The 13,270-nt window shown below is 38.1% G+C and overlaps 1 protein-coding gene across 1 annotated transcript in view; it reads right to left on the bottom strand.

Moving 5' to 3' along the window:
* LIN7A (lin-7 homolog A, crumbs cell polarity complex component) overlaps positions 1-13,270 on the bottom strand; it is a 143,370-nt gene that overhangs the window by 95,301 nt on the left and 34,799 nt on the right. Inside the window, exon 2 of the mRNA XM_066257583.1 lies at positions 7,969-8,087. Within this exon, the coding sequence (XP_066113680.1) occupies positions 7,969-8,087 (119 nt within the window). The remainder of the gene's footprint in view (positions 1-7,968; positions 8,088-13,270) is intronic.

The raw sequence follows: 13,270 nt of genomic DNA, 5'->3' as shown, positions 1-13,270 counted from the left end.
CTTCTTAAAATATGACCACTCATACACTATTGACTTTTTTTTTTTCTCTGAGGACCAGAGAATATAAAGTGTCAGGAAAAAGTCCACCTCTTGGCAACTGAGCTAGGTGAATAGCAATTCAATTCTCTTTCGAAATTCTTTTATCCAAAACCAACATTTTATAATCTGTATATTTCAACTCTTATATTCCCTCATGTCTAATGTATAAGTTTAGATCATTTACGCTAATTAATACAGCATTAAACAAGAATTTAAGGAAGACACTAAAATGACAGAAGTGGTCTTGACTGCTTGACTGGAACTACCCATAACAATTTTTTCATTTTCTTTTTCTTTTTTTTCTTTTTTCTTTTTTTTTTTTTTTTTTTGCATTTTTCTGAAGCTGGAAACGGGGAGAGACAGTCAGACAGACTCCCGCATGCGCCGGACCGGGATCCACCCGGCACGCCCACCAGGGGGCGACGCTCTGCCCACCAGGGGGCGATGCTCTGCCCATCCTGGGCGTCGCCATGTTGCGACCAGAGCCACTCTAGCGCCTGAGGCAGAGGCCACAGAGCCATCCCCAGCGCCCAGGCCATCTTTGCTCCAATGGAGCCTTGGCTGTGGGAGGGGAAGAGAGAGAGAGGAAGGCGCGGCGGAGGGGTGGAGAAGCAAATGGGCGCTTCTCCTCTGTGCCCTGGCCGGGAATCGAACCTGGGTCCTCCGCACGCTAGGCCGACGCTCTACCGCTGAGCCAACCGGCCAGGGCTCATTTTATTTTTCATTCAAAAATTTGTGTGAACTTTTCTCTTCTCAGTACCTCCCACTGTGGAAAAGCAGCGTGGTGTTTCAGCCCATTTATTCACCATGTTTTCTGAAATCACTTGCACAGAATGGGTGCTTTTTAAATTACTAATCAGGTCCTTTCAAGGTCCTTCAGCAATAAAACACAAGCAAGATCAGTACTTGGCACTATTACCTGTCTTCTATGATAAAGCTGTGGCCTGGCATTGAAGTGCAGTATCTTTATTAACAGATCAATGCCTCTCTTAGGGATATACATGGATGGTTGTGCTTTAGTTCTGATCCCCAAAAAAACTTTTTCAGTCTTTATTATTACAGATTACAGAAAAACATTAAGGAAAGAAAGCATCTAATCTCTTTTAATCATCTGTTTTCAGTAAATAACAAAAGAAACACAACTTTTCATTAAGCAAGTCTTCCCATATACGTGCTGCATATATGCCAAGAGCTGATTAAGTGGTTTCATCAAAATGTAAAACAAAATAATGGGATTGCTTTAACATGTAACAGTAACTACTGCACAGCTCGTGGAAGGCAATTAAAAAGTTGGCAATAGATCATCCTTCTTTCTTTTTGAGCATAATTTGGATTTTACAGTCTCGTCGGCAATGGCACGGCCTGTATCTGTTTTTGCTCTGGTAAATGCAACTGAGAATACTGCCACTGTGGTTCTTCTCCTCTCTGCCTGTCATGACAAAATTCATAACTTTCACACTGGGAAATATTACCTAGCTAAATTTCTAGAAAACTCAAATAATTTAATCAGAGAGATTCTGAGAATTGTTTGAATAAGAAACCAAAACTTCAAAGGTTTCATCCCAGCATAGCAGTCAGTATGCAAGAGACCAAAAATAAAAGGATTCTTGGATCAATAAATTTTAGTTTTCAGATATTCACCACTGTATAGCATCATACTTCCTACTGTACTTTTCTTTTTAATTTTTTATTGAATTTATTAGGTGACATGTTATATAAGTGTGAATGTATAATTCTAAAATGCATCATCTGTACACTGTATTGTGTGTTCAACCCCCAAGTCATGTCTCCTTCCATCATCGTCTATCCCATTTACCCTTTTCTACCGGCCTCTACTCCGCTTTTCCTCTGGTAATCACCATACTGCTGTGTCTACGAGCTTTTCTTTTCTTAATCCCTTCAACTTTTTAACCAGTCCCCCAACCCCTCCCCTCTGACAGCTGTTAGTCCGTTTTCCATATCTATGAGTCTGTTTCTATTTTGTTTGTTCATTAGATTCCACATGTAAGTGAAATCATCTGGTAGTTATCTCTTTGGCTGGCTTATTTCACTTAGCATAATATTCTCCAGGTCCACCTATGTTGTCTTATGTTGCAAAACATGAGATTTCTTTCTTTTTTGTGTCTAAGTAGTATTCTATTATGTAACTGTACCATAGCTTTTTTATCCACTCATCTACTGACAGACATCTGGGCTGCTTCCACATCTTGGCTACTGTAAATAATGCTGCAGTGAACATGAGGGTGCACATACTGTTCTGAATTTCTGTTTTGAGTTACTTCAGATATATTCCCAGAAGTGAAACTGATGGGTTATAATGCAGTTCCTGTTTTAAGTTTTTTAGGAAACTCCGTATTGCTTTCCACAGTGGCTGCACCAGTCTGGATTTCCACCAACAGTGCATGCGGTTCCATTTTCTCCACACCCTCGCCAGAACTTGTTTGTTTACTTATTCTGACAGGTGTGAAGTAATATCTCATCCTGGATTTCATTTGCATTTCTCTGATAACTAGTGACATTGAGCATCTATTTATTCATAGGTCTATTGGCCATCTGTCTGTCTTTTCGGAGAAATATCTATTTAAGTCCTTTGTCTATGATAGTTTTTTTGTACATGTTGAGTTGTGTTAAGTTCTTTAAAATTTTGGATATTAACCCCTTATCAGTTGTATCATTGGTGAATATGTTCTCCTATTCAGTGGATTATCTTTTCATTTTATTATTATTTCCTTTGCTGTGCTAAAACTTTTTAATTTGATGTAGTCCTGTTTCTTTTTCTTTTTTTCCCTTGCTTAAGGAGATATATCAGAAAAATATATTGCTATGAGAAATGTCTGAAATTGTTTTTTAATTTTTTATTAATTTTAATGGGGTGACATAGATCAATCAGTGTACATATTTTCAGAGAAAACATCTCCAGGTTATTTTGACATTTGATTATGTTGCATACCCATCACCCAAAGTCAAATTGTCTTCTGACACCTTCTATCTAGTTTTCTTGGTGGCCCTCCCCCTCCCCCAACTTCCTCCCTTTGTCCCCTCCCCTCTACCTTACCCCCCCAATAACCACCACACTCTTGTCCATGACCCTGAGTCTCATTTTTATGTCCCACCTATGTATGGAATCATACAGATCTTAGTTTTTTCTGATTTACTTATTTCACTCAGTATAATGTTATCAAGGTCCATCCATGTTGTTGTAAATGATCCGATGTCTGAAATTTTATTGCTTATGTTTTCTTCAGCCTTTTATGATTTCAAGTCTTATATTTAAATCCTTAATCCATTTTGAGTTTATTCTTGTGTGTAGTGTAAAAGGTACACTACACATAGTCTCATTTTTTTTGTATGTATCTATCCAATTTTCTTAATACTATTAATTAAATAGAACATCTTTACCCCATTCTGTATTCTTGCCTTTTCTGTCAAATATTAATTGACCATAAAGGCATAGGTTTTACTTCTGGGCTCTCTATTCTGTTCCATTGATCTATATGTCTGTTTTGATGCTAGTACCATGCTCTTTTTATTACTATGGTCTTGTAGTAGAGTTTTATATTGGGTAGCATGATTCTTCTAACTCTGTTCTTTTTCAAGATTGCTGTGGCTATTTGGGGTTTTGTAGTTCCATATAAATTTTTGGAATATTTGTTTTAGTTCTGTGAAATACACCATTGGTATTTTGATAGGAAGTGCACTGAATCTATAGATTGCTTTGGGTAGTATGGACATTTTAATGATGTTAATTCTTCCTATCTATGAATATGGTATATGATTCCATTTATTTGATCTCCTTAAATTTCCGTCTTCTTATAATTTTCTGAGTACAGGTCTTTAACATCTTTGGTTAAATTTATTCATTGGTTTTTTTTATTTTGATCCATTTCTGAATGGGATTGTTTTCTTAGTTTCCCTTTCTGATAGTTCATTATTACTGTATGAAAATGTCACCAATTTCTGAATATTAATTTTGTATCTTGCTACACTGCTGAATTCATTTATTAGATCTAGTAGTGTTTTGGTGGAGCCTTTAGGGTTTTCTAAGCATAATATCTGCAAATAATGACAATTTTACTTCTTCCTTTCCTTGGATGCCTTATATTTCTTTTTCTTTATTTTTAGGGTTTTTTTTTGTCTGATTGGTACAGCTAAGACTTCTAATATTATGTTAAGAGTGGTGAAGGCAGACATCCCTGTCTTGTTCCTAATACTAAAGGAAACAATTTAGTTTTTGCCAGTAGAATATGATACTGTCTATGGATGCACTTTTCTTGAGTGGCTTGTAGATTCACCTGCCTGACAACATGTATTCATATTTTATGTTTTTATTAAAACACGTTTAACTAGATTGATTCACAATATTATTTTATGATTCAGATTTGTTATATACATATTGCTATTTTTAGCATTACTTCTCACAATTAGTATAAAGTGACACAATAATAATAATAAAGAAAATTCCAAACTCAACAAATAGAAACAACACTACAGAACTCGTGTGAGACATTAGGCACTTTGAAGTCATGAAAATAATTTATGGGCCCTGACTGATAGATAGCTCAATGGATGGAGCTCAGCCTGGAGATGGGCATCCTGGGTTCAATTCCCATTCAGGGCACACAGGAGAGGTAACCATCTGTTCTCCCTCTGCCTCTTCTCTCCCTTTTCCTCTCCCACAGCCAGTCGCTCAATTGGTTTGAGCCTGGCCGCAGGAACTGAGCATAGCTCCATTGGAGCACATCAACCTCAGGTATTAAAAATAGCTCGGTACTTGAGCATTGACCCCAGATAGGGTTTCTGGATGGATCCTGGTCAGGGTGCATGTGGAGTCTGCCTCACTAACTCTCCTCCTCTTGCCTAAAAAAACCCCAATTCTGTATAACATGCATTGCCTTTAAGAACAAAATTATCATAAGGACATTACACTGTACATAAAAGTAACCTTAGTCCAACTTTTAAAATGTTAGGTAGATACAATGTATCATCTTTTTCCTCTGACATTGTTGGGCTGCCTATAGTTTAGTTATAGATTTCCACTAACCACTAATGATACACATACCACTTTTTAGCAAAACAGGGTTTATAAGGCATATTTCTAATTCCTATATAATGTCTCGCTATTTATTCTTTTATTCTCATTCTCCCTTTATTTTTTAGCAAACTTTTTTTTAAAAAACTTGTGTGTTGGTTTGGATAGGTACCTATACCACAATTACATCTCCAGACCCAACTGCTTCTCCAAGCTTCAGACTGAGGTGCCTGCTAGTCATCTCTACTTACAATATATTCTGAAAAGCATCATCAATGTCCTATGTCCCAAAAGAACCCTTGGGTGGTCTCCATCATCCTAGTCCCCACTATTCCCATTTCTTATATCACCATTAATGCAGATGTTCAACCCAAATCTAAGAACCAACTGAGAATCTCTCATCCTTAGAGTCAATATATCAACAGTTTCAGCTGACTTTACTCTCAAAAATATAATATTGAATCTGACAACTTCCCAGTACTTGCACTGTTGCTGCCTGCATCCAGGCCAGCAGGCTGGCACCTCTCATTTTGATCTAGACCAGGGGTAGTCAACCTTTTTATACCTACCACCCACTTCTGTATCTGTTAGTAGTAAAATTTTCTAACCACCCAGCGGTTCTACAGTAATGGTGATTTATAAAGTAGGGAAGTAACTTTACTTGATAAAATTTATAAAGTAGAGTTACAGCAAGTTAAAGTATATAATAATAATTACTTACCAAGTACTTTATGTCAGATTTTCGCTAAGTTTGGCAGACTAAATCTTTATAAAACAACTTACTATAGTTAAATCTATCTTTTTATTTATACTTTGGTTGCTCCACTACCGCTCACCATGAAAGCTGGAACGCCCACTAGTGGGTGGTAAGGACCAGGTAGACTACCACTGATCTACACTTTCCTTTATTACTGGATTCCCTTGTTTCTACTCTTGCGCACACACTTGTATTTTCACAACAGTCAGAGACCTTTTAAAATCCAACCAAACCAGGTTGAAACTCTGTAAGAGTTTCCTATCATGGTTAGAATGAAATCTAATGTTCTTACCAAACCCTGTGAAGCCTTACATGATCTGCTCTCTAGCTGCATCTAGGAAGCCTATGTTGCTTCTTTCGCTGTAGACATTCTGACTTTGGCATGTTCCTTCCAGGGACTAAAACCATTCCTGTCTCTGGGTTTTGTGTTTGTGGTTTTCTGGGCCCCAAATTTTCTTGGTTATACCCCCAATATTTGTGACTTGTTCCAATACTTCAGGCAGCATATTTTCTTACCGTACTAACTTAATAGCACCTTACTTCTACTCCCGTATTCCTGCTTTATTTATCTCTATAGCTTGGTCACTCTTTGACATCGTACTGCGTACCTACTTATCATTATTTTCTCACTGGAATATAAGTCTATGAAGGTAGAGATCTTGCATTGATCATGAGCCAAATTCCCAAGGAGCACAGATACATATGGGATGTGCCATATTCTTTAGTTAGTCCTGTGGAAAGTAAAAGAATAGAATATCTAAAAATAAAAAGTTGGCCACCAAATCTGGGAAGTAGCACTTTATGAAGGAAGAAACAAGTGTATAGGGGATTTGACCTTGGTCTACAGCGTGACTACAGAAATTTAACCAAGAGGAGGCCCACAGAGTTTCCACATATACCTTTCCACTGAGTCGCCAGTGGCTGAGAATTCATGAACTTGAGAAATTTCCTTGCAAACTGTGGTCAAATTTATAGGTTAATAACACTTGCAGATGCAATCATGGTTACTAACTCAAGCCGTGTTCATTATAAACATAAATTAAATAGTCAACAAATTCATATGATTAAGATTTAGCATAGGTAGAGTCTAAAACCAAACTGCAACAAAATCCAAATATAACCACATTAGGTTGGACACAGTTTAACTCTATAGTGAGAGAGGTTTTGCAGGTCTCTACCTTAGTCACCTTGATCTTTCCTACCTAGTGACCACTCATAAAGTAGCATTGTTGTGGTAAAAGAATCTGCATTTGCTGCAAGCAGAGTTGACAAGAGGGAGGTAGACACGAGCATTCCTTGAGAAATGCATGGCCTCTGGTACAGTTAACTCTCCAGACAGTCATGGGGTTCAACTCTTTGAAGAGGATGATGGTAAGTAATTCATTATTGGGTCCTTCTAGCAAGGCAGATATGCTGGATTTATTGACTTTAGGTTCTAATTAAGAAATTATTACTTAGTACCCAATGGGGAAGGAGTGATAAGCTTCCTGAATAATATTTTATTCAAGAAGCAGTATCACATATATCTCTCAAGTGAAACTCTCTTGTAAACAATTAAATTCATTAGTTGGCAAATCAATTCCAGCACAAGTCAATACAAAACTTAAACAGTCATTACTACATAGTTGTTTTACCTTAGACATCTTCCATCAGCCAGGAAAGCATTACAGAGATTTGTTAGGAGGTCTTATCAGCCTGTTCAGAGATCTTCCATTATCGCACTAGACAGTAATGTTTGGATAACTATAACTTTAGTCAGAGTTGCCTGAGAAAAATTCAGTTGAATGTTCTTTTAAGAAAATCTCAGCCCTCCTTAATTATGAGCATTTCTAACTGAATTTCCACTCGACTCCATGTGACCACTGCATAGTTTCAATTACATGTAACAGTTCCCTGCTAAGGTAGCCACTGTATTGATACCATAAGGTCATCATTGGGTTTCATATGAAATGTATAAATCCTGACTGGATCCAATTTAAAAATTTAACACACTAAATTATATTTTTGTCATCTCTCCATGGAGCTAAAAATAGAAGGCAAAGATGTAGTTCCAATCTTAACTTTTTCAACTGTGTGGAAAAGCAGTATTTTCCACTCAGAAGACATACAGCTGAACATAGTTATTAGAATCTTAGTGTCGTACCTCTCGGATAGCAGTACAAAATTCACTCTGAAGCACTTTTTTAAGGGACTGTAGCTTGTGTACTGGTACTTCTCCAGATTCCTGTAGTTTGTCCAGTAATTCAATTGCTCTGGCAACATCTGATGGAAAAAAAAATCAAAAGGGAAAGATCTAGAGTAAACTGTGTCTCATCAGCAAAATACCGTCATTCCCACTGAATGGTGACAATGAAAATTAAGCAGAATTAACCATAAAATCATAATTAACAATTTATAGCTTGCTGATCTAATCTGGTAAAAAGTCCTTTTCATCTGTTTCACACAATTTGTCACTGAATGCATCTCCTTTGATGCCATTTCATGTACGACATTTGTCACACAAACCAATTTGAATATTCTTTCAGAAAAAAACCCCAAAAAACATGTCTTTTATTTATTCTGATACCCCAATAACCAAATGAGTCCTGTCAATTTCTCTTCAGAGATGGTTTTTTTCACTTTGACATTTCCTTAGACACACCACATATAGCACACACCTGCAATTTTCTATTTATTAGTTTAATGACTTAATATGCATCTCTTGAACTTGTTTATAAACTCATAGAGATTGGATCATTGCATCCCCAGAGTCTGGCATAAACAGTGAATAAATATTTGGCAATTAATAATTAATTAATTAATGGGCACTCTTCATTTAACTGCCAGTGGGTTATTCTAGTATTCTAGGCCCTCTCCCTCATCTCTCTTCTGTCTGACTAGAATCGTTTTTTTCTCTTCCAGCCTCTTCACATGGATCACAAAATTATGTTTCTAAAATAATATTTTGATTAAATACCCACCTACTAGCTTCTAGGATGGTACCAAGCAAAAGAGTTTTTAATAGGATATTAATGTAATTGCTTCCCTTTCACTTTATAACATTGCAGGTTAACATATCAAGAAACATAGTCTACTACAGTCATGGCTCTAAATTCCCAGGTTGGTTTTGCATGGCCAAGAAAAACTGATATGATGGAAGGTCAATTTAAAAACGCCTGTGGTGATTTCTACCTCTGTGGTGGGTGATTTCAACCACCCACCACAAAGCCACTTAAGCATTTACATGTGGGACAGGGGTCCTGCAATTCTTTAGTGATTAGTTCCAGAAAATATTCCATATTCCTGTTATTTGATTAGAAATTTATGCATCCATCTATCCACTAATCTGTGTTCCTATTAAACATGGCACTAAGTTTAACAAGAATAAAACACTTTGTTTCTGAACTATCAAGTGATAAAGAAATATAATAGCATAGCTATTTTGAGGGTGGGGGTTTCCATAGGCGTATGTATCTTATCAAAAAACATAACCAATAAAGGACTTAAATGAACATTTTTCCTTGACATATTGCTGAATTTATTGCAAACTGTAGCCCAAAGAAACACAAATTGTGAAATCAATAAAACATTGCCAGTTTCCAAATTTTGTCTTTTTATACATAAACTGGAAGTCAGCGTCCAGTCACATCCACTATTAATAAGGTGCCAAGCTGAGAATTTTATGCATTTCTAACAGCACAAAAGACTCTCTACACCTAGACACCCTCAGACATACGAAATTCTCAACGTGTTTAATAATGAACTCTTTTTTTCTGTAATCAGAAACGAGCTCTTCTTTTCCAGTACTCTATATTTCCATTATAGCATCCTCATCCAGCCTGTGTTCTGAGATTGGCCATGATACCATCTTTCATAATAACCCCCACAAGCAGTTCACCAGCAAATGTTATAGATTTTATCTCAAAAATGCTTTCGGAATGGAGCCCCTTTGTTTCATTACTTTGGGGAAGGCTTGATTATTTTTTACTCATGGTACTGGAACATCTCCTACCTGTTCTTTAAATTATTCTTTTCTTTTTCAAGCCATCTTCCACACTGCCTCCAGAACGATTGTTCTGAGTGATAAATCTCATTATTACGCTTTCCTGGCTTCCCACTGCCTACAGGGCCAAGTTCAGACTACGCAGGGTGACATGCAAGGCCCTTATCAACCAGCCTCTTCTGACTCATCTCTGGAAGCCTCATCCTGCCCATCTTATACTTTGGCCATCCAAAGTTTTTGTTATTCTAGGACATGCCACAGAATCCCATGCCTCTATGGCGCTGTATGTGTCACTCTGTTCCTGGAATGCACCTCATTCATTCATTGAGGAGTGCCAGGAACTGTGCTATGCAAGAGACACACAGTGACAAAGGAGATAGCCAACTGCTCTCACTTTAATGGAATTCAATCTCGAGGGGTCGCGGGCATGCATGAAGTGGGTGTGTGCTCTAAAATAAGTACAAGTTGGCACGTGGATGTATAACAGAGACATTTATCACCCTCCATGAGGTCAGAGAAGACCTCTTTGTGGCAGTAACAACAGCTAAGCAGAACTGAGGTAAGAGGTACAGGTGGGAAAAAGGGAAGAATGTTTTCAGGAAAATAAATGCAGATTGAAATCTGGTCAAGAGAGTGTGGGCATTCGAAGGACTGAGAGGTTCTGTATGGCTCAAGTTGAAGCCAGGGCAAGAGTAGCAAGAAATAAAGCAGACAGAGATCACATCATGAAGGGCATTCAAGGTCAGGGAGGGAAGGTTTGACTCAAAGAGCATCTCCTCAGTCATGTGTTCCCTGATTCTCCAGGGAAGTTGCTATCATACATGTATTCCTCCAGGTCTTTGTTCACTCATCCACTGTAATAATTACTTCTATCTGCAATACTTGTTTGCAAAGTAAATAAATAAATAAAACAAAGATACCCTTGCAAATCTATAAGCTTCCTGGGTGTCAGGAACAATACCTTATTTGTCATTGTATCCATAGTTCAATGCAGAGTAATTAACTCATATTAGGTATGTAATACATAGTTGTTGAATGAATATAGATTAATGAATGAGACTGGCTAAGAAAGGCATCCGTTAGATTTATGTCTAGATGGATATACAACGTCTCACGAGACCAGACCTATCAGCATGGGTCAAAATCGGCTTGGATCTGGTGTGAGACAAGCGTGAATCTGTAAGCTGAAGAGGACTGAGTAACTACATTGGGAAAAGAAGTTCAGAGAAGTTGAAAACCTGATATTCATAAATTTTCAATTTTGACTTCACATTAAAATGATCTGGAGTACATTTTAAAATGATTAATGTCTGAGATTCCCCCCACCCCCCAAAAAAATGAAACCAGAATATTCAGAACAGTGAATGATTCACCCTCGACTACAGCTTGGTATCGCCTGGGGAGCTCTAAAAACCATAGAGGACTGAATTCCACCCCCTGAGACTCGGACATGATCGACACAGGGTAGAGTCTGAGCATGAGGCTTTTTAAAGCCTCCAGGTGATTCTAAAGGTCAGCCACAGCTGAGAGCCACTTGGCCTAGTGGGAATGGCTATTTTTATAACCTCTATGAGAACCGAGTGTGCAATCAGGGTTGAGAAGTTCTGGTACAGATTAATGGTTTTAAATCATAAATGTGCCCAAGAATAATCTAGATGAATTTATTAAAATGTAGAGTCCTGATGCCTCAACACCACTCGAGAGAGATTGATTCAGGAGGTATGAGAGTAGGGCGCAAATACCTGCCTTTTCAGTAAATGCCTAAACCTTAGAGTGATTCTGAAGTTGCTGGTTCACAAACCCCATTTGGAGAGAAAGTAAACGAAATGATCTTTCAGGTTTATGTCAGCCCCAGCATGGCAGGAGCTCTTGCATTTTCTGTTCCTCTTTAATACCCTATGTAACAGGATACTGAATGGGATTTTTCCAGGAGTCTCAGGATTATTAATAAAAGCCCAGGAAGCAAAGTAATTAGTGTTAGTTACCACCCACATTCTAAACCAGTATTCCTTAGCAAAGACTGCTGCTCATTAAAATCTCTTGTGGAGTTTTTAAACCAGCCTGCTACTCCAGACCAATTAAATCAAAAATTTTAAAAGTGGGATCCCATCAACAGTTTCTTTGAAAGGCTTTCAGATGACCATCTAGAATTGAGAAATATTGTTCAGAAATGAGCCATCAGGAAACCAGACACCCCCCATTAAGACTGATTAAAAGCTGGGCCAGCCCTGTTACATTATACCATAGGCCTTTTCCATTATACCATAAGATGTAATCGTGAGATAAAAGAAAACTCATGGGGAATTGCTAAGTCATTAACTTGGGACAGAAGAATACTGGGTCTTTTGCTTCCCTTTCCCTCAACTGAACGAAAAGTGTCCCCGCAGAACCAGTTGTAGCCACTGGGGGCACCCGCAGGAAGGGAACAAGCGTCCTTTTCCTCGTTGCACAGCCTGTGGACTTGGTAATCTGCCCGTCCTCTCCCAACATCTGTCAGAGGCACAGAACCGAGGAGCGGTGCCCTCCTGGGCCTGAAACAGCTTGCTTTAGTCCGCTCAAAGGAGTCTAGAACTGTGAGGTTATGGGGTATACAGCAGTTGTTTAAAAAGCCAAAAGAAGTCTAAAAACCGTAAGTGATTTTTAGGTCCCTCCAACCCAGACCCGTGTGGTGTGGGCAAACAGAGATGGTAAGTGATAAACTGGACAGGAGATGCCACTTTCCAATGGGATTCTGATCCCCTTTAGCTCTGTAAATGCACCAGAAATCTGCAAGGCCTCAGGTTGGAAGACTGAAAAAGGTTTGTACTGAGTCAGTACAATACGTGCTCTTAACACAATTGCAATGGGTGTCACTTACTTGCGAGTTCCCGACCCTATTCAAAACTTCTTTCCACTTATTTTATGAAACTGCTTTACCAACTATGGTTACTAAGGTTTACGGCTGGGTTTACTGGTACAGCTCAGATTAGGAGGGATATTAGAATAGGACCAAGGAGGCTGATTTACAAACACAGCAACAGTGTGAAGACCTCAGGAGCCAATTCCTCTTGTCTGCCAACTCTCAGATTCATGCTCTGCAGTTTATCCCATCATCTAAGCAAAATGCTTTGGTACTTACTCTTGACTCCTTGCTCTTTTTTACACTCTGCATTCCATTAACCCTCACTTCGAAAACCAGCAATAACAATAAACTTTTATTTAATGTCTATGAAGCAGGGGTCATTGTATGCTAAAAGCGTTACATCTTTTAACCCATTTTATCCATATAACAACCTTATGGGGTAGTAAAAATCCACATTATGCAATGAAAAAAATTGAGGCTTACAGAGAATTTAAGTGTATATTGCTTCTCTGCTTTTTCGCTAAGATCAAGTGTAGAGAATTGAACTGTCTCATTAACAAACGGGAGTTCTGGGTTTGGAATCTGAATCTAAATGATTTCTAAACCCTGAGCCTTTTATTC

Source organism: Saccopteryx bilineata, chromosome 2, assembly GCF_036850765.1.
Source record: "Saccopteryx bilineata isolate mSacBil1 chromosome 2, mSacBil1_pri_phased_curated, whole genome shotgun sequence".
Classification (NCBI taxonomy): domain Eukaryota; kingdom Metazoa; phylum Chordata; class Mammalia; order Chiroptera; family Emballonuridae; genus Saccopteryx; species Saccopteryx bilineata.
This window is presented reverse-complemented; position numbering and strand designations above follow the sequence as displayed.